The following is a 23574-nucleotide window of genomic DNA, read 5'->3' as shown; positions in this document are numbered from 1 at the left end:
CATCGAACTTTGAGGCAGATGGGCTACAGCAGCAGAAGACCACACCGGGTACCACTCCTTTCAGCTAAGAACAGGAAACTGAGGCTACAATTTGTACAAGCTCATCGAAATTGGACAGTAGAAGATTGGAAAAACGTTGCTTGGTCTGATGAGTCTCGATTTCTGCTGCGACATTCGGATGGTAGGGTCAGAATTTGGCGTAAACAACATGAAAGCATGGATCCATCCTGCCTTGTATGGAGCATCTTTGGGATGTGCAGCCGACAAATCTGCGGCAACTGTGTGATGCCATCATGTCAATATGGACCAAAATCTCTGAGGAATGCTTCCAGCACCTTGTTGAATCTATGCCACGAAGAATTGAGGCAGTTCTGAAGGCAAAAGGGGGTCCAACCCGTTACTAGCATGGTGTACCTAATAAAGTGGCCGGTGAGTGTATATCCGGTGTGTCAGGAGCTGTCTGGTGGAAACGATGTTGTACATCAGTAGTTCTTATTCCTTTGTTCGAGATGAGAAGTCAGAAGGAGAAATTCCGGGATTTAAACCAATTTGTCTAAAAAAAAATCAATAAATTCTTTTGGAGAGGAGATAAAAATGGATTTGGCTGCGTATTTGACTTGTAGATTTGACGTTTGGGTCCAGTAATATATTATTTTGGCACGGAGGAGTTCCCTAGTGACTTGATGGAAAGATTTTCTCAGTTGCATCGTGGTCTTTGACCAGTCCTTGAATAGGGTGATGTCATGGTAGGGAGCTGGGAGCTTTTTTTAGAGTCTTTTGTTAGCGCCATTAATTTGTTTCTTACTCGAGTTGATCGGAACGACAATATCACATCTCCTGTTGTATTTGGTCGGAGATTGATCGGTTTGCGGATTCTAAAAGTCTTTTCTATCAAATTTTTTCCTTTCGTTTGCGGGAGAAGGTGAGAAATCATTTTTGTAAAGTAGTTTTCCAATTGGGAAGAGTGGATTGACTCTGGGACCCCTCTAACTGAGATTATTTTCCCTCTTTATGTCCTCGTAGCCGGCGAGACAAGCCTTAAAGGACGATATGTCATTTTTAATTTGTTTCAGAGAATCTGAGTAAACAGATAGATCTTGAGGAATTGTATGCAAGGGGGTCTCACTATTTTTTGCGTTAGTGATCAGGTCATTGAGTGTGTGTGGGAACGAAGTCGGAACAATAAACGGATCAGAATCCGTTGTTTTAGGTAATAGGAGCAATAGTTCTTTAAAGAGCCTCTTTATGAAGATCTCAGTAGATTGAGTTCATCAGGTTTTAGAGAATCGGGTTCAACAAGTCTATATTCCCCGTATACACGTTTGTTTCTTATAGTGTCAATTGAAGTTAATAGGGCTTTGCATATATTCATCACTAAAATTTCGGAAGGAGATTTTGATGAGGCAGAAATATCGTCAATTCTGGTAAATAATCACTAGTCTCATTGCAAGGTTGCTTCTGTTCAAGATTATCATTACCATTATTTGAATTTTTTGAAACTTTTTGGATCCAGCCAATCACAGCACTGAGAATGACACGTGGGGTGTATTCTACTTTATACATGGAGTTACGAGGAAACCCCGAGACGTTTTTCAGCTATGTGTGGATGAAAGCGGAGAACTTCGACTTGACGTGTCCAATCAGTTCCACCAACATCGCAAGAAGTGAAACATATTGCCACTTCTCAGTTTCACCGGCGAAGCGTCTGATGGTGACTCTTAGGTAAGCCATTTTTATTGTATCTCCTACTGTTAAAGCACACTTATAACTGTAATGTTGTTGGTATTTTTTAATAATTATTTTTATTATATCTCCTACTGTTAAAGCTGACTTATAACTGTAATGTTACTGCTGGTATTTTGCACTAATTTTTGCCTTGCTTTTGTTTCACAGATTCCCTGCAACTGGAGAATCCCTTTCGTCACTCCATTTTCAGTTTAGACTTGGAATTTCCACTATATCGGGAATTGTGAAGCACAACTGCCGTGCATAGTGAAACTCTGACATGGCAAATTTATACCACATCCCACAACGGAGAGTTGGCTGGAAATAGCAGAAAAATTCCAACAAACTTTTCAGTTTCCCAACTGCTTGGGTGCAGTGGACAGGAAACATATCCGCATCGTCAAACCTGCTGCATCTGGATCTGAATATTTTAACTATAAAAAATATTTCTCCATTGTGCTCAGGGCCATCGCTGACGCAGAATACAAATTTATAGCGGTTAATATTGGGGCCTATGGCAGCTCCAATGATTCGCAAGTTTTTAAAATGTTTGCAATGGGGTGTCATCTCTATGGAAACACATTCCAATTTCCACCCCCCAAGACCAAGGCCTGAAACCTCTGGGCCACCAATGCCACTTGTATGTGTTGGAGATGAAGCCTTCCAACTCTCGGAACACCTGCTGATTTTTTTGCAACAGAGTGTTTTTGGTTTTACTGTGCTTTTTTGTGTTCTCAAGTCTCTTGGTGGTGTGAACATGTCTCTACAGGCTTGTTCACCGTACGCGCAGCTCATGTGTTCTGGTTTCACATAATTGTTTTCTTGTGTTTACAAGACTGGGGAGGCCTCCACCCCTCTTTTTTTGAGCTGTGCGCACAGGAGCCGTTCTGTCCAGCGTGTCCACATGGACATTCCTTTTCTGAATCCTGCTCATACAGGTATTGTACATATGACCAGGTTTTAAATACATCAGATAGGGATTACATACATTAGCTAGGACTGCTCTGATATGGGTTACCTTGGCGTTTGGTAGAGCGGCTTAATATACATTTTTTGCAAAAAACGTATTAACCAAATACCCTGTTTTTTCCATCTTTTTACCAGCACTTGCTGTCTACTGTGATTTTTTTGCAACAAAGTGTTTTTGGTTTTACTGTGCTTTTTTGTGTTCTCATGAAGCCATACTCAAGTAGTGAATTGATTGACGCCAACTTAGAGTTTTTAATTACCGCCTAACACGAGCACGAAGAATGGTGGAGTGCGCTTTTGGGATTCTAACAGCCAAATGGCGAGTTCTGTTGACCGCTATAAACCTGAAGACTGACACTGTTGAAGAGGTGGTGAAAGCTTGTGTGGTCCTGCAGAATTTTGTTATATGCAAGGAACAGATATCCATTGATGACCACTTTGAAGAAACCACCATGCATGATTATCAGAACATTACTTATAGAAGTTCTTTATCAGTTTCCAGAATGAGGGTCAAATTTGCTGAATATTTTATTTCACCTCAAGGAAGAGTACACTGGCAGGATGAGATAGTTTGATATATATTAGTCTTGACAGTAGTTAAAGTATTGTACCTGGATTGGTTTAACCAAAGTATTGTACCTGCTGTAACCAAAGTATCATACCCGGTTGGGTTTTACCCAAAAATTTTTACCCGTTTTACCCAAAGTATTGTACCTTGTTTTACCCAAAGCCTTGTACCTTTTGTACCCAAAGTATTGTACCTGGTTTTGTTTTAACCAAAGTATTGTACCTTGTTTTACCCAAAGTATTGTACCTTGTTTTACCCAAAGTCTTGTACCTTTTGTACCCAAAGTATTGTACCTGGTTTTGTTTTACCCAAAGTATTGTACCTTGTTTTACCCAAAGTCTTGTACCTTTTGTACCCAAAGTATTGTACCTGGTTTTGTTTTAACCAAAGTATTGTACCTTGTTTTACCCAAAATATTGTACCTTGTTTTACCCAAAGTATTGTACCTTGTTTTACCCAAAGTCTTGTACCTTTTGTACCCAAAGTATTGTACCTGGTTTTGTTTTAACCAAAGTATTGTACCTTGTTTTACCCAAAGTATTTAACCTTATAATTTAATAAATGAAAGACAAAAATTTTTAAACCAAATGTTTTCAAAAATTCTTGTAGTGTGTGGTGGAGATAATACTGGAGGGGCTGTCAGATTGGGACACTGACAGTGGGAGTGTGGAGAGAGGATTGTGGTGGTGACGAATCAGGATGTAAAACAGAAGGTGAAGAAGTGGAGAAAAAGAACGGGTGGACATAAAACCGGGAGTAGTGTTGGGAATTTGTAAAGTTTGAGGGGTGAAGTGGAGGGATTGGGAGGCAGAAGAGGTGGTGGGTGGAGAAAAGGGTTGTGTTTGGGGCATGATGGGTGTGGAAGGAGACTGGTGGTAGTGGGCAGGTAGTAGAGACTGGGCAGGGAGTGGAGGAACAGAATGTGGTTAGGAACTGGTACGGGGATTGAGGCTGGTATTGTATAGGAGGGGGCGGAGGGACAGTGGCTGGAGGGGGGGCAGGTGCGGGAGTAACTACCGTGGCGGGTGGAGGGGCTTAGGAGGTAACATGCGCTAGGGCAAACTGGCAGGCTTGCATTACATGCATCTGCTGGTCAGGAGATAGCTTGTCTATGCGCTCGAGTAATGCCTGGAAAAAGGAGTGATTTGGCGATTTACTTGCATCTGAATGCATCCGATCCAGACGTGTGTGCAACTCAAGAATACTGTTGTTGAGCAAATTAAATCCTGCAGTCATATGCTCAGACAACAGTTTGAGACAGTTATGGAAGGCTGCATTCAGATGAAAGAACTCGGAGACATAGCTCTTTTTCTAACCCCTCCGGCGCTGCCACCCAGAACCCACAGGTATTCTAGAGGTGGCAGCAGTGTCGGAGGGGTGGGGTAAAGGAACAGCTATATCCTCACCAGTAGCTTGTTGGCATACTTCCTCCCAGAGCCGACAGGTAACACCAAGATCTGCGTGGCCTCGTTCCCCCATATTCCATATTCCACAGTGGCTCCGGCTCTCGTATTAGATCAATGAGGAGGTCGATGTCTAGCCCGGCATCCTCATCGTCCGAGTCAGGAGCACGCTGTGAAGCCTGTTAATGAAGCCTGTTTGGTGATCATAAACATCACCAAAAAAATATATATATATATAAAAAAAAAATATATTTATCTCACAGCGCTGACGACGCGGGGGAGGGCTCCCAGAAAAGACATGTCTGGCTACGGCTGGCTGCTGGCAGGCTACGGCTGGCTGCTGGCAGGCTGTGGCTGCCGGCAGGCTGCTGGATGGCTATGGTTGGCTGGCCTGGGGCAGGGTTCAGCTCTGGCGGCAAGTTCAGCGTCTTGCTGACTGGTAAATGGATGAGTGAAGGCCTGCCTGGCAGGCTTTTTATCGGATCCCTAATTGGGGGCTGGCCAATTGTATTGGAGCATGCTCAGTTAAAAATTGATGCCCATAGGCTTCCATTCTAGCAGAAAGCTGGAAGCGCCGGTTTTTCACCGCAGACAAAAATCGTAACTTTGAACGTTTTTTCCAGACGCCGGACAAACAATTTTCACCGGATCCGGCGAAAGACAGACGAAACATGAGGCAATCCGGCGCTAATACAAGTCTATGAGAAAAACCGGATTCGGCGGCATCCGGTTATTACAAATTACAGATTAAGCCTGACGACAAAAACCTGATGTGTGAAAGCAGCCTAAGTCACAAGCAATATGAGAACACACACAAACGCAAAACAGAACTAGTCAATGTTGCCTTATAGACCTTCAAAAATACCTTTCCCTTCTAAAAGGTCTACGTTCATTTGGGTGTTTTTAGGAAACTTACTTGGCTCATAAAAAGGCACCCAAGCAATGTTTTCTCCTTTGAAAGATATCTTTCAAGCAGACTTCCTGAGACTGTTAAAAGAGCTTGAATAGCTTGTTATTGTATTTTATACTTCGGATACTATACAAACATAGATCTGAGTCTCCAAACATGAAACAAGTTGTCAAAACTAGAAAAGGAAATATTTGGTTGTGCAAATAAATATGCATTTTTGATGTAGATAACATAATGCAGTGGGTGTTTTTTTTAGCAACAGTTACACATATTTATATTATCATGTACAATGAAAGACGCTCGCACTAGTTACTCATTCAATGAAAAATACAAAAATCTAAAACCTTACAGGATATTTAGTCTTGAACAGAAAAAAACTATGTGCACATCACGTTTAGACGTCCGGTCAGCTTATACATTAAAACAGATATCCTAGCTGGATGCCAAACAGTATCATCCATCACCATAGTAATCCATTGTATATTACAATACAAAAAAGGTTTTCTAAAGCCCCATTCACACATTAGCTTTTTATGTCTGTATGGGGTCCGTTTTTTATGTCTGTATGGGGTCCGTTTTTTAAGGACCGCAAATGCAGACACACGCACACTCATTGTATTCAATGGTGGTGCGCACAGGATTTTCACAGGGACAGTGAAACCGTATGAAACAAAACTGACATGTGACAATGGGAGTTTTATTCATCACCCGCTGTACACAGTATGTAAAATTAAGAATTGGCATGGGCTCCCGCGTAATTTTGATAAGCAGCAGAGGGAAAGCTGATGGCTGGAGGCTGATGTTACTAATCTGGGAAAGGGGATAATATCCCAAAAGGTTCCCAGCTCATTAACTGCTCACAGCCATTTGCTTAGCCTTTAATGGTTAGTTTATGGGGGACCACAAAAAAAAGAGACATAGCCCCCCCCCCTATAAATTTGAACCAACAAAAGCTAAACAGACAGCTGTGGGTTGATATTAATAGCCTGGGAAGGGGCCAGAGATTTTGCCCCCCTGCCAGGTTACCAACATCATCCCTTAGGCTGGTTTCACACTTGCGTTTTTTTGTCTGCATGCGTTTTTTAAAAAAACGCATGTGTGAAAAACGCATGTAAACGCGGTAAAACGCATGCGTTTTTTAGACGCATGCGTTTTTATAGAAAAACACAAGAAAACACAAGAACACACAAGAAAAAACAAGAAAACCCTAACCCTACCCCTACCCCTAACCCTAAACGTGACTGAAATACGTGGCACTGAAATACGTGCAACTGAAATACGTGGTACTTAAATACGTGGCACTCAAATACGTGGCACGTGGCACTTAAATACGTGGCACGTGGCACTTAAATACGTGGCACGTGGCACTTAAATACGTGGCACGTGGCACTTAAATACGTGGCACGTGGCACTTAAATACGTGGCACGTGGCACTTAAATACGTGGCACGTGGCACTTAAATACGTGGCACGTGGCACTTAAATACGTGGCACGTGGCACTTAAATACGTGCCACGTGGCACTTAAATACGTGGCACGTGGCACTTAAATATGTGGCACGTGGCACTTAAATACGTGGCACGTGGCATACGTGGCACTGAAATACGTGATACGTGGCACTTAAATACGTGGCAATATGACTGTCAGAAAATGTTCATTAAACGGTTAGGGGTGAGGTTAGGGGTAGAGTTAGGGTTAGGGTTTGGATCCCTTTATCACCTTGATGGTGGTGGGTGGCTTTTCAGTGTGTTTTCTGGGTTTTTTTCTATAAAAACGCATGCGTTTTTAGCGCAAACAAACGCATGTGCATAAAAACGCATGCGTTTACATAGACAGCAATGCATTTTTTGCCGCGAAAAAACGCATGCGTTTTTTCGCGGCAAAAAAACGCGCAAGAAAATACTGCAGGTAGCATTTTTGAAAATGAACGCATGCAGACAAAAAACGCATGCGTTTGAAAACGCGACCAAACGCATGTGCAAAAAAACGCATGCGTTTTCAATGTTAAATATAGGGAAAAAAACGCATGCGTTTTTTTGTGCAAAAAACGCTGCAGACAAAAACGCAAGTGTGAAACCAGCCTTAGCCGCTCCAGAAATGGCCCATGCATAAGATGCTCTTCCCACTTGGTAGTAAGTGGGGTAATAGGATTGCGGTTGATGTTAGCTTTGTATCGTCAGCTGACATCTATAAAAGATGCCCCCATTACTAAACCCATAGTTATATTGTAAGAGAGATAGCAAGAATAAAGTCCTTTAAATTTAAATAAAACACACCCCACTCATTTAACGATTTATTACTATAAAAATGAAAATTATAAAAACCCATATTACTCACCTGTTCGATGACATTCAATTTGTTCCAGGAAGAAGTCCAGCTCTGCTACATCTGGATTACATGGCTGAGCAGTGGCATGATGTGACTGCTCAGCCATGAATCCAGGACACACTGAGCTGAGCAACTTCAGTGTCGGGCGGTAACGTCATAGAAGTTACCGCCGGTTACTGCCAGCTGTGCCGATGCTAAGTTCACTATGACCCAGCTAATGAACTGCGGTAACTTTCATTACTAGTGATGAGCGAGTGTACTCATTGCTCGGGTGCTCTCCGAGTATTTGTAACTGCTCGGAGATTTCGTTTTTGTTGACAGCTGCATGATTTACGGCTGCTAGCCAGCCTGAGTACATGTGGGGGTTGCCTATCCCCACATGTATTCAAGCTGTCTATCAGCTGTAAATCATGCAGCTAAGGCAACAAAAACTAAATCTCCGAGCAGTTACAAATACTCGCAGGCCACCCGAGCAACGAGTACACTCGCTCATCACTATTCATTACATCACCGGTAGCAGTGTGATCATTTTCTCAAGGTGCTAGTGTTGATCTCATTGAGGTAACCACAGTTCATTGGGCCGCTCACAAAGAGCTGCCCATGGGAACAACAGCTGATTACTGAAGCTGCGCTCTGAAGCTCAGCGTCTCCTGGATGCCAGGTTGAATGGTCGCATCATGCCACAGTTCAGCAAGGGATCCAGATGAAGCAAAGATGGATTACGGCGTGGGACAAAGATTATCGTTGGACCCGTGAGGAATGTGGCTTTTTTTCTATTTAATTTTACACTAATAAATAGGTAAAAGAGAGTGGGGAGTGTTTATTTCAAATAAATTAATTATTCTGGCTGTGTATATTTAACAATATGACCAGTTAGTAATGGGGATGCCCTTCTACATTACTAACCCCTGGGCTTGATGTCAGCAGCCATAAAACTGTCGACATCAACCCCACCCATATTGCCCAAATTGCCACCGCACCAGAGCAAGTGGGAAGAGGGAGACTAAATCGCATCTTATTAATGCGCCATTTCTGGGTTGTCAGAGCTGATGTTATTAGCCTGGGAAGGGGCAAATATACCATGTTCCCTTCCCTGAATAAATATCAGCCCACAGCTGTCTGCTTAGCTTTGCTGGTTAGAATTTATAGGGGGAAAAACCTCTTTTTTTCTGGGGTCCCCCTGTAAACTAACTTGTAGCGGCTAAGCAAACAGGAGATGTTATTAATAGCCTGGGAACAGTTAGGGCTAAAAGTCCCTTTCCCAGATGATACCAGCAGTCAGCTTTCCCTCTGCTGGTTATGAAATTTATGTGGGAGCCCACGCCGTTTTATTTAAAGAAAAAAAAAACGCAACCAAAAAAAACACACACAAAGCACTGATTATATAGCACACTGACATTTCAATGTATCATGTTCCTCATCACTATCTCCATCTTTGAACATCTTTAATACACAACACTCTAATTTCCATGCTGCATTTCATTCCACACAGACAGCTCACAGATGTTGCATACGTACACACGGACACGGATCATGGATCTCACCAGTACAGGTTTTATCAGTACTAAAATCACCAGGACGTGTGAAGGAGGCCTCACACAGATTTACAATGGCAGCGGATGCCAGTGTATGACAGCTGTCACAGAGATCCAAGGTATACATATACACTAACATTATAGATTCCTAAACAAAAAAGTATTGTGAACAGTGTGGAGAACCTGTCAGGCCCACAAATAACTCCAAATAACATTGAGATGGCAAATCCTGCATCCTAATCATGCCAATCACCGCCCCCCCCCCCCCAAAGTACTAGTCAGGTTGAGTGGCATATTCAGATAGCGCCATTAAAAGTTTCTTTTTTGCGATTAGAGCAAGTATTGTGTTGGCCCATCAGAGCCATGACTGGGATACAGAATTGGTGCTCTTTATGGTAATGGAGGCCCTGATTTCACAAGCAGTCAGCAATATTGATGGGCGAGTAACATTGTTGTTCGGGTCTCCCCGAGCATGCTCGGGTGATCTCCAAGTATTTTGGCGTGCTTAGAGATTTCGTTTTCATTGCCTCAGCTGCATGATTTACAGCTGCTGGACAGCCTGAATACATGTGGGAATTCCCTAACAAACAGGCATTCTTCACATGTATTCAGCCTGTCCAGCAGAAGCAAATCATGCAGCTGAGGTGATGAAAACTAAATCTCCGAGCACGCCAAAATACTCGGAGATCACCCGAGCGTGCTAGGGCAAGCCCGAGCAACGAGTATACTCACTCATCACTAGTGAGCAATTGAATGTGTATGATGGAAGACATTCCCCAGGAGGCAAATCCAGGGTTGGCTGCAACCTCTGATGGCTGCGAGTCTCTCTTCTCACTAAAGATAACTGTGCGCACTCGGTATAGCTAAGGTTATGTTCTTAAGTTTAATCCCGTCAGTGGCTCGGACAGGGCTTACATCTGAAGCCCTGGAATACAGGATTCGGATGTATGCACCAATGAAGCCACTGACTTTAATGATGCATACGGCATCACTATGTGCTTTGTCAGACAACATCTTCCACCATATATACGCCTATTTGAGACCGGCTACAAGACATGGATGACCGCATTTTGGTGCCAGTCTCAAATAGGCAGATACAACTGAAAATAATGTGTGACAGATCACACTAACTCCATCTGCATCATTAAACTCAATGGTCCCATCAAAAACACACACACGCACGCACAAGAATCCCATATTCCAGGGCTTCACATGCAGGCTTTAACAGAGCCATTTATTGTAGCCTTAGGCTATGTGCACACGTTGAGAATTGGGGTGCAGAATTTTCTGCACAAAATCTGCATCTCCTGGCAGAAAACGCAGGTGCAGATTTGATGCATTTTTTATGCAGATTTTGTGCGTTTTTGTTGTGGATTTTATGCGTTTTTTACCCCTGCGGATTTCTATAATGGAAGGGTGCAGAAACGCTGCAGATCCGCACAAAAGTAGTGACATGCTCCTTCTTTCAATCTGCTGCGTTTTCCATGCGTAATTTTCCGCACCATTAGCACAGCATTTTTTTTTTCTATTGATTTACATTGTACTGTAAATAATTTTGCGGATCTGCAGCGATTCAGCGTGGAAAAAAACGCTGCAAATCCGCAACGTGTGCACATAGCCTAAAATGCAATATGAACATAGCCTAAGCATGCAAATTCATGGAAAGGTAAGGAAAGAAAGATGTGAACTGAAGAAAAGAGGAGTGCTTTTCTGTGTGTATGCATGGCTTCACAGTTCATCAATAGTCAAGAGAGAGTGTTGCAGGTTAGAAAAAGGAAGAGGGAAGCCTATGATCATAACTCACTAACGTAATGTATCAAAACTGGTCCCAACATAAAATGGCTTCATTAGCTTTAATGACAGATTCCACAAGTTAGAAGCACCTGATTGGCTGCCATGGGTAGCTAAAACATTTTTCCTTGACATCATATATCCCCCCCTTACAAATACAGGGCTATAACTCAGTAACAACTACGAACCCCACTGCCCATCACTATGCTGTCACCACTAAGTAGAAAAGCAACTTGTCTGTGACGGTGACTGTATGTAACACATTTCTGTTGCTTGTTCGGCTGATAGCAATTTTTCTCAACCCTTAAATATATGCACACTTGGCTGAGCATGTGTTATTGGTATAAAATGGGGGACAACAGTTGCTTTCAGACACCTTTGGGCAGAACTTCTCTCCCTTGAGAAAAGAGGACCAGAAATGTTGAAATCCAACATGTCCAAACCTTCTGCTTTCTCCTGATATATTCCATTGGAGGAAAATCACGACACCCCTCGTACACATTAGTTGGTCAGTTTTGGCCAAGATTTCTCTATTAAATAACCACTATAAAACAAGAAAAAAAATGAAAACAAAGTAAAACTATGCCTTCTCTTATTTCTCACATCATGCAAAGTTTGTTTGTATTACTGGTATAAACAAAGGTTTACACTAAAACGTGCACCATTTTCTGCAAGCCCATTTATCAAAACTGGCAAGTACACAGAAAAGTTGCAAATTATTGTGCAAATATGACATGGCCATGGTTTGTGACGAAGCTGGAAAAAAATTAATATGTTGAACACCATAACGTAGCGGTCAAGCAGTCATTCAGGCACACTTGCACATTGAGTTTAGGTTTGCTGGGATTGGCTTTTCTACTGTTCATGCTTAGTGGTTATTGACTTCGTATTCACATCATGTTTGTTCTTGGTCTCAAAGCTAATAATTCATCAATGCTCACAAGGGATGACAGCCAACACGAACACTAAAGCAATAAATGCTCCTTCAACACTTGTTGATGCACAAATAAAAAAAATAACTTGAGATAGGATAAGGTACATGGCCTAATACAGTACGCTGCCACTTCATCAAAAAAGCAGTTTAAAAATGTACTTAAAGTTGTTGTCTGGATCTTATTTCTCCATTAATATACAATACATTCATATATGTAATACGTTCGATTACAGCATATAAAGTTTCATGCCTTATTTATACCAGTGAAATACCCTAAATAGCACTAACTCTCCAAAGTACTCGCAAAAAAAGTAAAGAATCCATATATATAATTGTCTAAGGGTCACTTCCGTCTGTCTGTCTGTCTGTCTGTCACGGAAATCCCGCGTAGCTAATCAGCGACGGGCACAGTCCGGCCGCAGATTGGCTCCTCCCTACTCCCCTGCAGTCAGTGTCCCCTCCATACTCCCCCCCCCCCCCCCAGTCAGCGCCCACATAGCGTTAAACAGATTGCCTTACAATGCGGCATAACGCGGTGTAAGGCAGTCCGTTAATGCTGCCATTAGCCCTCTGTGTGACCAACTTTTTACTATTGATGCTGCCTATACAGCAACAATAGTAAAAAACATATAATGTTAAAAATAATAATAAAAAAAAAAAATCATTATATACTCACCCTCCGGCGGCCCAAGGATCCAGTCCAGGCCTTTCAAGCTCCTCGCGCGCCGCTCCGGTCCCCAGAATGCAATGCGGCAATGACCGGAGATGACGTAGCGGTCTCGCGAGACCGCTACATCATCACGTGTTATTGCCGCAATGCATTCTTGGGACCGGCGCGGCACACGAGGAGCAGGAAAGGCCTGGGCTGGATCCGGGGGCCGCCGAAGGGTGAGTATATAACAATTTTTTATTTTAATTCTTTTTTTTTTTTTTAACAGGGATATGGTGCCCACATTGCTATATACTACGTAGGCTGTGTTATACACTACATGGGCTGTGTTATACACTACGTGGGCTGTGTTATACACTAAGTGGGCTGTGCAATATACTACGTACCTGTGCAATATACTACATGGCTGTGATACATACTACGTGGCTGTGCAATAAACTATGTGGGCTGCGCAATAAACTACGTGGGCTGTGTTATATACTACGTGGCTGTGCAATATACTACGTGGGTTGTGTTATATGCTACGTGAGCTGTTATATACTACGTGGCTGTGCTATATACCACATGGCCGGCTGTGAACAATCAGCGACAGGCGCACTCCGGCCGCGAATTGGGGCGGGATTTGAACCATGCTTCACTAATTGGTCGAGCCCGGACAGCCGAATCCTGTGTATTCATTGTATTATTCTAAAATCTTCATAAATAAACTATACATATTCTAGAATACCCGATGAGTTAGAATCGGGCTACCATCTAGTAAAGTAATACAAGAATAAAGAAAAAAAATTCAGCATACTTTACAAATAAAAAGTGAATATCACATGCCAAAAATTACTGACCTTTTCTTCAGGATTATGTGTTGTTGAATATTGGAGACGTGAAGCAAAATAGCACCATCTTGTCCAAGAAGCAGAATGCTGTAAAGAAATAAATTAAAATTAACATAATAAAATAAAGTCTGACCTTTATTCACATAGTGTCCCAAGAATTAAAATGGAAAACTAACGGTAAAATATTTGAAAACTAATAGCACAAAATTAATTCATGAATTTGGGGTAATAGACTGTATACATAAACAGTACACTGCTTTTATCAGCTAATCATCAGGTCTCTAAAAGATCCTGTGATGGTACAGCACTCATTTGTTAAGCCAATATAATGAATAGAAGGGATGAATACATTATATTTAATATGGTGATGCTGACATTTTAAAATTTAAAACCAATGACTGCAAAATAACAGGACCAGAAGTGTCTACATACAATGCAACCTCTCTCATGAATGAAATAATATAGGCCAATATAATTATATTATTATGCTCATGTGAAAAGATGCATCAGTCACACTGATGTATAGTAAGAAATGTAAAGGGGCACCAGAAGAAAAGACTTGGGGTGCCAACCCTCCAAGACATTTCCAAACCTTCTAAATATGAACAAATGGAGGAAGCTCACCAAAAAACGTTGGTGTGAACCTTTCTCAAGCAATTAAACAAGTGAAATATTTTAAAATGTGCACCAGTCATGATTCTGATTATATATTACAATTCATACATACTTCATATAGAATATTATATCGGTGCATTGAAGATTATACCAGGGTATAAAAACATCACAACAATTTTATGATCAGAGAGAAATATGATTGAAAGTTATACAAAAAGGTGGATAGTGCAGTAATTAGTGTAAATATGTATCTATTATAAGAAGGCAGGAAATAAGGCCCTGGATTACAGGTATGTGTTACCAAGACGGTTATTTTGACTGGATTTTGGGTCCAGGATTTAGGAGTGACCAAAAGAGCTTGGGTGGGAAAAGTTGCCCCCACAGTCCAGTCCGAGTCTTACTGGCTTATTAAAATGCACCTGATCTAGAAGAGGTTGGAAAAAGACAGCCTGATGTAGTGTGTACTGCAACCTGAGAAGGATCCTGTAAGGGTATGTGCACACGATGCGGAAAACGCTGCGGATCCGCAGCAGTTTCCCATGAGTTTACACTACAATGTAAACCTATGGAAAACAAAAAACGCTGTGCACATGCTGCAGAAAAAAACGCGCGGAAACGTAGCGGTTTATATTCCGCAGCATGTCACTTCTTTCTGCGGATTTCGCAGCGGTTTTACAGCTGCTCCTATAGAAAACCGCAGTTGTAAAACCGCAGTGAAATCCGCAGAAAAACCGCGGTAAATCCGCTATAAATCTGCAGCGTTTTTGCCCTGCAGATTTATCAAATCCGCTGCGGAAAAATCCGCAGTGGACCAACATACGTATGCACATAGCCTCAACCAAGTTGGCGAGACTGATTAACTTTGCCTTACCCAAAAAAAGGGATTATTAAGAAAGGCAGTTTCATTTTGGAGCTGTAACGTTTATGAAGGGCAATTATTTGACTCACTTAGGCCAGATTCACATTAGCGTCTGTGCGCAGTGTATGAGTCGCATACATCCGCATGCGTCATACGTACATATCGTTAACATGGTGTACGCAGGGACATGCTTTTGCATGCGTTCACATGCGTCGTTTCGCGGTGTACGGCGGTGTCCAGCTAACGCAACATGTTGCATTTTTTTTGAGCCGTCAAATATTGTGCAATCGTCCGCATGCGGACGATTGCGTCCAAGAAACGCATTACTGTCTATGGGAATGCATTGGTACGCAAAGACATGCGTACGCATGCTTTCGATGCGCATGCGTAGTTTATACTGCGCATGTCCAGAAAATGATGTCACAGCCTCCACCATGAGCATAAAAAAAGCATGCCAAAAAGCATTTAAACGCATGCACACAAAGCGTTTTTGTTTGCATCATGCACCAGTTGATGCGCAGGTGTAAACACGCTTTTGCATGCATTTTGGCAGTGTTTGTGCATGCAGATGATACGCTGCACACAGAAATGCTAATGTGAACCTAACCTTACATTATAGAACTGTCCCCATTGGGGCTCACAAGCTAAATTCCCCATCAGTATTTCTTTGCAGTGTGGGAGGAATCCCACGCAAAGACGGGTAGAACAAACTCCTTGCAGATGTTGTCCTTGGATGGATTTAAACCCAGGACCCCAGTGCTGCAAAGCTGCAGTGCTAACCAATGAGCCACCATGCTGCCCTTGATCACAACATAGTAATTCATGGTTTACAATGCCGTAACGTAGTGTTTTGTAGCATAACCCCTTACTTTAATTACTGCACCACACCGACCGGGCATTAACTCCTTTCTGCCATCCGACGTACTATCCTGCCATGTGCCCGGGGCCCATCTGACCATGGACGGGATAGTACGTCACCATGATGAACACTCCCATCCGCTTCTCCGTCTTTCACTGTTATTAGCAGCAGCAGGCATAGGCTGATGGGAGTAATAGTCCCATAAGTCGCCGCCTGCTGTCTTTTATTAATTAAATATAACATCATTCTCCCCTGCTTGTGCCGATCGCCGGCAGAACAGGGAAGAATGAGGAGTGCCGTGTTCAGCACCCAGCGACGGGGAACAGCGCTTATTGTAACGCTTCTTCCTTGGCACCGATGCGTGTCACACGGATGACATCCATGTGTGTTATTGTGTATGCACGTGTGTGGGACGTTTTATAGTAACATAGTTATTAAGGTTGAAGGAAGACTTTAAGTCCATCTAGTTCAACCCATATCCTAACCTAACATGCCCTAACACGTTGATCCAGAGGAAGGTGAAAAACCCATGTGGCAAGTAGTAAGCTCCACATTGGCGGAAAAAAAAAAAATCCTTCCCGACTCCACATATGGCAACCAGACTAGCCCCCTGGATCAACGCCCTATCAAGGAATCTAGCATATATAACCTGCAACATTATGCTTTTCAAGAAAGACATCCAGTCCCCTCTTAAATTTTAGCAATGAATCACTCATTACAACATCATACAGTGTAGAGTTCCATAGTCTCACTGCTCTTACAGTCAAGAATCCGCATCTGTTATTATGATTAAACCTTCTTTTCTCCAGACGTAGAGGATGCCCCCTTGTCCCTGTCTCAGGTCTACGAGTAAAAAGGTCATTAGAACGTTCTTTGTACTGTCCCCTCATATATTTATACATTAAAATAAGATCACCCCTTAGCCTTCGTTTTTCCAAACTAAATAGCCCCAAGTGTAATAACCTATCTTGGTATGGCAGACCCTCCAGTCCTCTAATAACCTTGGTCGCTCTTCTCTGCACCTGCTCCAGTTCAGGTATGTCTTTCTTGTACACCGGAGACCAGAACTCTACACAGTATTCTAAGTGTGATCGCACTAGTGACTCGTATAGAGGTAAAATTATGTTCTCCTCATGAGCATCTGTGCCTCTCTTAATACATCCCATTATTTTATTTGCCTTTGTAGCAGCTGCCTGACACTGGCCACTAAATGTGAGTTTGTCGTCCACCCATACTGCCAGGTCTTTTTCATTGACGGTTTTGCCCAGTGTTTTACAATTGAGCACATAATTATACATTTTATTTGCTCTACCCAAGTGCATGACCTTACATTTATCCCCATTAACCCCTTAATGACAGCCAATGTCTTTTAACTGACCTGAGATATAAGAGAATAGCCTCCCCATACAGGACACAATCCAGCAGCTGTCATCTGTACACTATAGCTGACAACTTGCTGTATCAGCCACGATCAGTGTTTGCATCATCCAAATCTGTTTAAACCCTTAGATGCTGCTGTCAATAGTGACTACATCACTATAAATGGTTAAAAGAGTGTGAGGGCTTCCTCTTTATCCAAATTGGTGCCCTCAGATCATGATTTTGTGGTTCTGAGGTTTGCCATTGCAATTCATGATCAAATAGTGGCCTTAGAGTCCGACGGCTGTAGTAATCTGTTCAGAAGTTAGAGACATTTCGGTGGTAAAAATACACATTTTTATTTCTGTCAAGTCACTTTGCATTAATTCCTGTAAGGCACCTGAAGGGTTAAACTAACTGACAGCAGTTTTCAATATGTCAGGGGGTACTGTTTTTAAAATGGTATCACTTTTGGGGGTTTCTAATATATAGGACCCCTAAAGTCACTTCAAACATGGATAAGTCCTTAAAAAATTTTTTTGTACATTTCCTTGAAAATATGAAAAATTGATGCTACATTTTTTAAACCTCATAAAATGCTAACAAAACAAAATAACATTTTACAAATGGTGCTGATATAAAGCCGACATGTGGGAAATGTTATTTATTAATGGTTTGCTGTGGTATGACCATCTGGATTAAGGAGATAATCGTTCAAATTTAGAAAAATGCAAATTTCGTAACATTTTTCTAAAATTTTTGATACTTTCTATAAATAAACACACAACATATTGACCTAAATTTACCATTATCATACAGTATAATGTGTCATGAAAAAACAATCTCAAAATCACTGGGATTTGCTGAAGCGTTGCAGAGTTATTACCACATAAAGTGACACTGGTCATATTTCAAAAATTTGGCTCCATCACTAAGGGGTTAAAGCTCATTTGCCATTTGTCAGCCCAAGCTTCTAGTTTACATAAATCCTCCTGTAATATAAAATTGTCCTCCTCTGTATTGATTACCCTGCAGAGTTTAGTGTCATCTGCAAATATTGAAATTCTACTCTGTATGTTCCCTACAAGGTCAATAATAAATGTTAAAAAGAAGAGGGCCCAATACTGACCCCTGTGCTAACTGTGACTCAGTCCGAGTGTGCTCCATTAATAACCACCCTTTGTTTCCTATCCCTAAGCCAGCTCTTAACCCACTTACACATATTTTCCCCTATCCCCATTGTTCTCATTTTATGTATCAACCTTTTGTGTGGCACCATATCAAAAGCTTTTGAAAAGTCCATATACACTACATCCACTGAGTTCCCTTGGTCCAGTCCGGAACTTACGTCTTCATTGAAACTGATCAGATTTGTCTGACAGGAACGGTCCCTAGTAAATTCATGTTGATATTGGGTCATGAGGTTATTCCTCTTCAGATACTCCTGTATAGCATCTCTTAGAATGCCCTCCAGGATTTTACCCACAGTAGAGGTTAAGCTTACTGGCCTATAATTACCGAGTTCAGTTTTTGTCCCCTTTTTGAATATTGGCACCACATTTGCTATACGCCAGTCCTGTGGTACAGACCCTGTTATTATGGAGTCTTTAAAGATTAAAAATAATGCTCTATCAATGACTGTACTTAGTTCCTGCAGTACTCGGGGGTGTATCCCATCCGGGCCCGGAGATTTGTCAATTTTAGTGACTTTTAGACACCGCCGTACGTCCTGCTGTTTTACGCAGGTGAAATTTAATGGGGAATTTTTGTTATCACTAATTATTTTGTCTGACAAGGGATTTTCTTGTGTAAATACTGTTGAAAAAAAGTCATTTAGCATATTGGCTTTTTCCTTATCCACCATTTCAACCAGACTATTTTTAAGGGGGCCAACACTATCATTTTTTAGTTTCTTACCATTTATGTAGTTAAAGAATATTTGGGGATTATTTTTACTCTCTCTGGCAAGGAGTCTCTCTGTCTCAATCTTTGCTGCCTTGATTTGCTTTTTACAGAATTTACTGTATATACTCGAGTATAAGCCAACCCCCCTAATTTTGCCACAAAAAGCTGGGAAAACTTAATGACTCGAGTATAAGCCTAGGGTGGGAAATGCAGCAGCTACGGTAAATGTCAAAAATACAAATAGATACCAATAAAAGTAAAATTAATTGAGACATCAGTAGGTTAAGTGTTTTTGACTATCCATATTGAATCAGGAGCCCCATATAATATGCTCCATAAAGTTTATGATGGCCCCATAAGATGCTCCATATTAAAATATGCCCCATATAATGCTGCACAAATGCAGATTATGGGCCCATAAGATGCTCCATACAGACATTTGCCCCATATAATGCTGCACAAACGTTGATTATGGCCCCATAAGATGCTCTATAAAGATATTTGCCCCATATAATGCTCCACAAACATTGATTATGCCCCATAAGATGCTCCATGTAGACATTTGCCCCATATAAAGCTGCACAAACATTGATTATGCCCCATAAGATGCTCCATGTAGACATTTGCCCCATATGCTGTTGCTGCGATAAAAAAAATAAATAAACAAATCACATACTCACCTCTCGTCGCTCAGGCCCCCGCCACTTGCTATATTCACCTGCTCCCTGTTCCACAGCCGCCGCTGCGTCTTCCCCGTCCTCTGCACTGACTGTTCAGGCAGAGGGCGGCGCGCACACTAATCGCGTCATCGCGCCCTCTGACCTGAGCGTCAGTGCAGAGGACGGGGAAGACGCAGCGGCGGCGGCGGAATGGGGAGGTGAGTATCGCGCACTGCGTTATATTCACCTGCTCCCTGCGCAGTCCCTGGTTCCCCAGCAGTTTCTTCCTGTATTGAGCGGTCACATGGTACCGCTCATTACAGTAATGAATATGCAGCTCGACCCCTATGGGAGTGGAGTCCATATTCATTACTGCAATGAGCGGTACCATGTGACCGCTCACTACAGGAAGAAGCTGCCGGCGCCGGAGAACCAGGGACTGCGCCAGGAGCAGGTGAGTATTATTACACAGCTGCCACTCCCCCTCCCCTGCCGACCCCTGGGTATGACTCGAGTATAAGCCGTGAGGACCAATTTCAGCCTAAAAAAAATGGGCTGAAATTCTCGGCTTATACTAGAGTATATACGGTATTTAATTTTCTCTATTTATTTAATGTCTCATCACTACCTACTTCCTTTAATTCTCTAAATGTTTTCTTTTTGTCACTTATTGCGGTCCTTACAGCTCTATTTAGCCATATTGGTTTCCTCTATTTCCAGTATGTTTATTCCCATAGGGTATATATTGTACACAGGTCCTATTCAGGATGCTAATAAACGTCTCCCATTTTCTTTGTGTATTTTTATGTCTCAGGATATAGTCCCAGTTAATTGCACCAAGATCATCTCTCATCCGTTGGAAATTTGCCCTCCTGAAGTTTAGTGTCCTTATAACCCCTCTACTACACATCTTATTAAAGGATACATGAAAACTTATTTTGTGACCCCCAACCCTTATCTACTAAATAATTGTCTAAGGGTCACTTCCGTCTGTCTTTCTGTCTGTCTTTCTGTCACGGATATTCATTGGTCGTGGCCTCTGTCTGTCATGGAAATCCAAGTCGCTGATTGGTCGAGACAAAACGCCCACGACCATTTCCACGACCAATCAGCGACGGTCAAAGTCTGGCAGCGAAATGGCTGCTGCTTTACTGCCCTGCAGTCAGCGCTGAGCGCTCACACAGGGTTAATGCCAGCGTTAACAGACCGCGGTGTAACGTACTCCGTTAAGGCAGCTATTAACCCTGTGTGACCAACTTTTTACTATTGATGCTGCGTATGCAGCATCAATAGTAAAAAGATCTAATGTTTACTAATAATAATAATAATAATAATAATAATAATAATAATAATAATAATAATAATAATAATAAAAAAAGGTTATTCTCACCTTCCGACGTCGCGTTCTGTCCTCGGCGGTGCAAGCGGCAGGTTCCGGTGCCAAGGATGCTCTATGCGAGAAGGACCTGCCATGACGTCACGGTCATGTGACCGCGACGTCATCACAGGTCCTGCGCTCATACCAACCCTGGGACCAGGACTTCAAGGGGCCTTCGGAAGGTGAGTATATGTTTATTTTTTATTTTAAGTCTTTTTTAACCACGCATATAGTGCCCACATTGCTATATACTACATGGGCTGTGTTACATACTGCGTGGGCTCTGTTATATACTACATCTCTGTGCTACAGTATATACTATGTAGCTGGGCAATATACAACGTGACTGTGCAATATACTACGTGGCTGTCCAATATACTACGTGCTCTGTGTTATATCCTACGTAGCTGTGCAATATACTATGTGGCTGTGCAATATACTACGTAGCTATGCAATATACTACGTAGCTATGCAATATACTATGTGCCTCTACAATATACTACGTGGCTATGTTATATACTACGTGGCTCCACTCCTCCAACCTTCTAGCCATTTTCTACCCCAGCACAGCTGCACCTTCCTCATTGAGGTGCAGCCCGTCCCTAGCGTAGAACTTGTAGCCAACTGAGAAGTCGGCCCAGTTCTGCAGGAACCCTCCTTCCTACACCAATTCTTGAGCCACTTATTAACCTCCCTAATCTCCCATTGCCTCTCTGGCGTGGCACGTGGTACAAGCAGTATTTTGGAAAATACCACGCTGGAGGTCCTTGCTTTCAACTTGCAGCCTAATTCCCTGAAATCATCTTTAAGGACTTTCCACCTACCTCTAACTTTGTAATTTGTGCCAATGTGCGCCATGACCGCTGGGTCCTCACAAGCACCTCCCAGTAATCTGTCCACTAGATCAGCGATGTGTCGGACTCGAGCGCCAGGTAGGCAGCACACCGTTCGACGATCCCTGTCTTTGTGACAGATTGCCCCATCTGTTCCCCTAATAATTGAGTCCCCTCTACCAGCACCTGTCTGGCCTGCACTGCTCTCCTATTTCCCTTCTTACTGGAGCAGACACTCCTCTGGCTTTCAGAGGACATGCCTGGCTGCAGCAGTGCTACCCCTGTACTGGCACCCCCTCATCTGCCAACTTAGCAAACTTATTGGGGTGTGCCAGATCAGGACTAGCCTCCCTGGCACTCTTCCCTCTACCCGGCCTTCTAACTGTTACCCAGCTTGCTGTTTCACTGTCCTGCAGCTCCATCCTACCATCCCCCCCTCATCTATCCCATTGAGCGTCTGCTCACTGAGCAGAAGACGCCTTTCCATATTGTCAATGGATCTCAATGATGCCAGCGGCACATTTAGATCCAGTACCTGGGCTTTCAAATGCACAGCGTGCTCACATCTGGCACACCAGTATCCACCCTCGACTGGCTGCTCAAGGATTGCATACACGTGGCAAGATGTGCACTGGATGGCATTAACAATAGTGGAGCACATTTCCTAATGGGGATTGTGTGTGAAAATGTAAAATCATTGGCTAAAACAAAAGTTTGGTGGTAAAAATGTAGTTATTTTGTCCTCACTGCCTAACGGTATAAAATTCTGTGACACACCCATGGTGTCAATATGATCACTGCACCCCTTGATGAATTCATTAAGAGGTGCAGTTTGTAAAATGGGGTCACTTATGGGGGGTTCTGCTGTTTTGGCACCTCATGGGCTCTCCCAGTGGGTCATGGCACCTGCAAACCATAACAGTAAAATCTGGCGCTCCTTCCCTTCCGAGCTCTGCCATGTGCCCAAACAGTGGTTTACCCCCCACATATGGGGTATCAGTGTACTCAGGACAAATTGCACAACAACTTTTGGAGGTCCAATTACTCCTGTTACCCTTGGTAAAATAAAAAAAAAATTGGGTCTGAATTAATTTTTTTGTGAAAAAAAAGTAAAATGTTCAATATTTTTTTTTAAACATTCAAAAAATTCCAGTGAAGAACCTGAAGGGTTAATAAACATGTTGAATGTGGTTATGAGTACCTTGATGGGTACAGTATTTAGAATATTTAGAATAGTGTCACTTTTGGGTATTTTCTATCATAGACCCCTCAAAAAGACTTCAAATGTGAGGTGGTCCCCAAAACAAAAAAAAAAAAAAAAATTTAAAATGAGAAATCGCTGTTTAAATTTTAACCCTCACAACTTCCTAGCAAAAAAAAATTGTTTCCAAAACTGTATTGATGTAAAGTAGACATGTGGGAAATGTTATTAACTAACTACCGTA

General features: G+C 42.3%; 1 protein-coding gene across 1 annotated transcript in view; it reads right to left on the bottom strand.

Annotated features, from left to right (window-relative positions):
- PCCA (propionyl-CoA carboxylase subunit alpha) overlaps positions 1-23574 on the bottom strand; it is a 658713-nt gene that overhangs the window by 586300 nt on the left and 48839 nt on the right. Inside the window, exon 2 of the mRNA XM_077297080.1 lies at positions 13672-13749. Coding sequence (XP_077153195.1) covers positions 13672-13749 — 78 coding nt within the window. The remainder of the gene's footprint in view (positions 1-13671; positions 13750-23574) is intronic.

Source organism: Ranitomeya variabilis, chromosome 3 (genome assembly GCF_051348905.1).
Source record: "Ranitomeya variabilis isolate aRanVar5 chromosome 3, aRanVar5.hap1, whole genome shotgun sequence".
Classification (NCBI taxonomy): domain Eukaryota; kingdom Metazoa; phylum Chordata; class Amphibia; order Anura; family Dendrobatidae; genus Ranitomeya; species Ranitomeya variabilis.
This window is presented reverse-complemented; position numbering and strand designations above follow the sequence as displayed.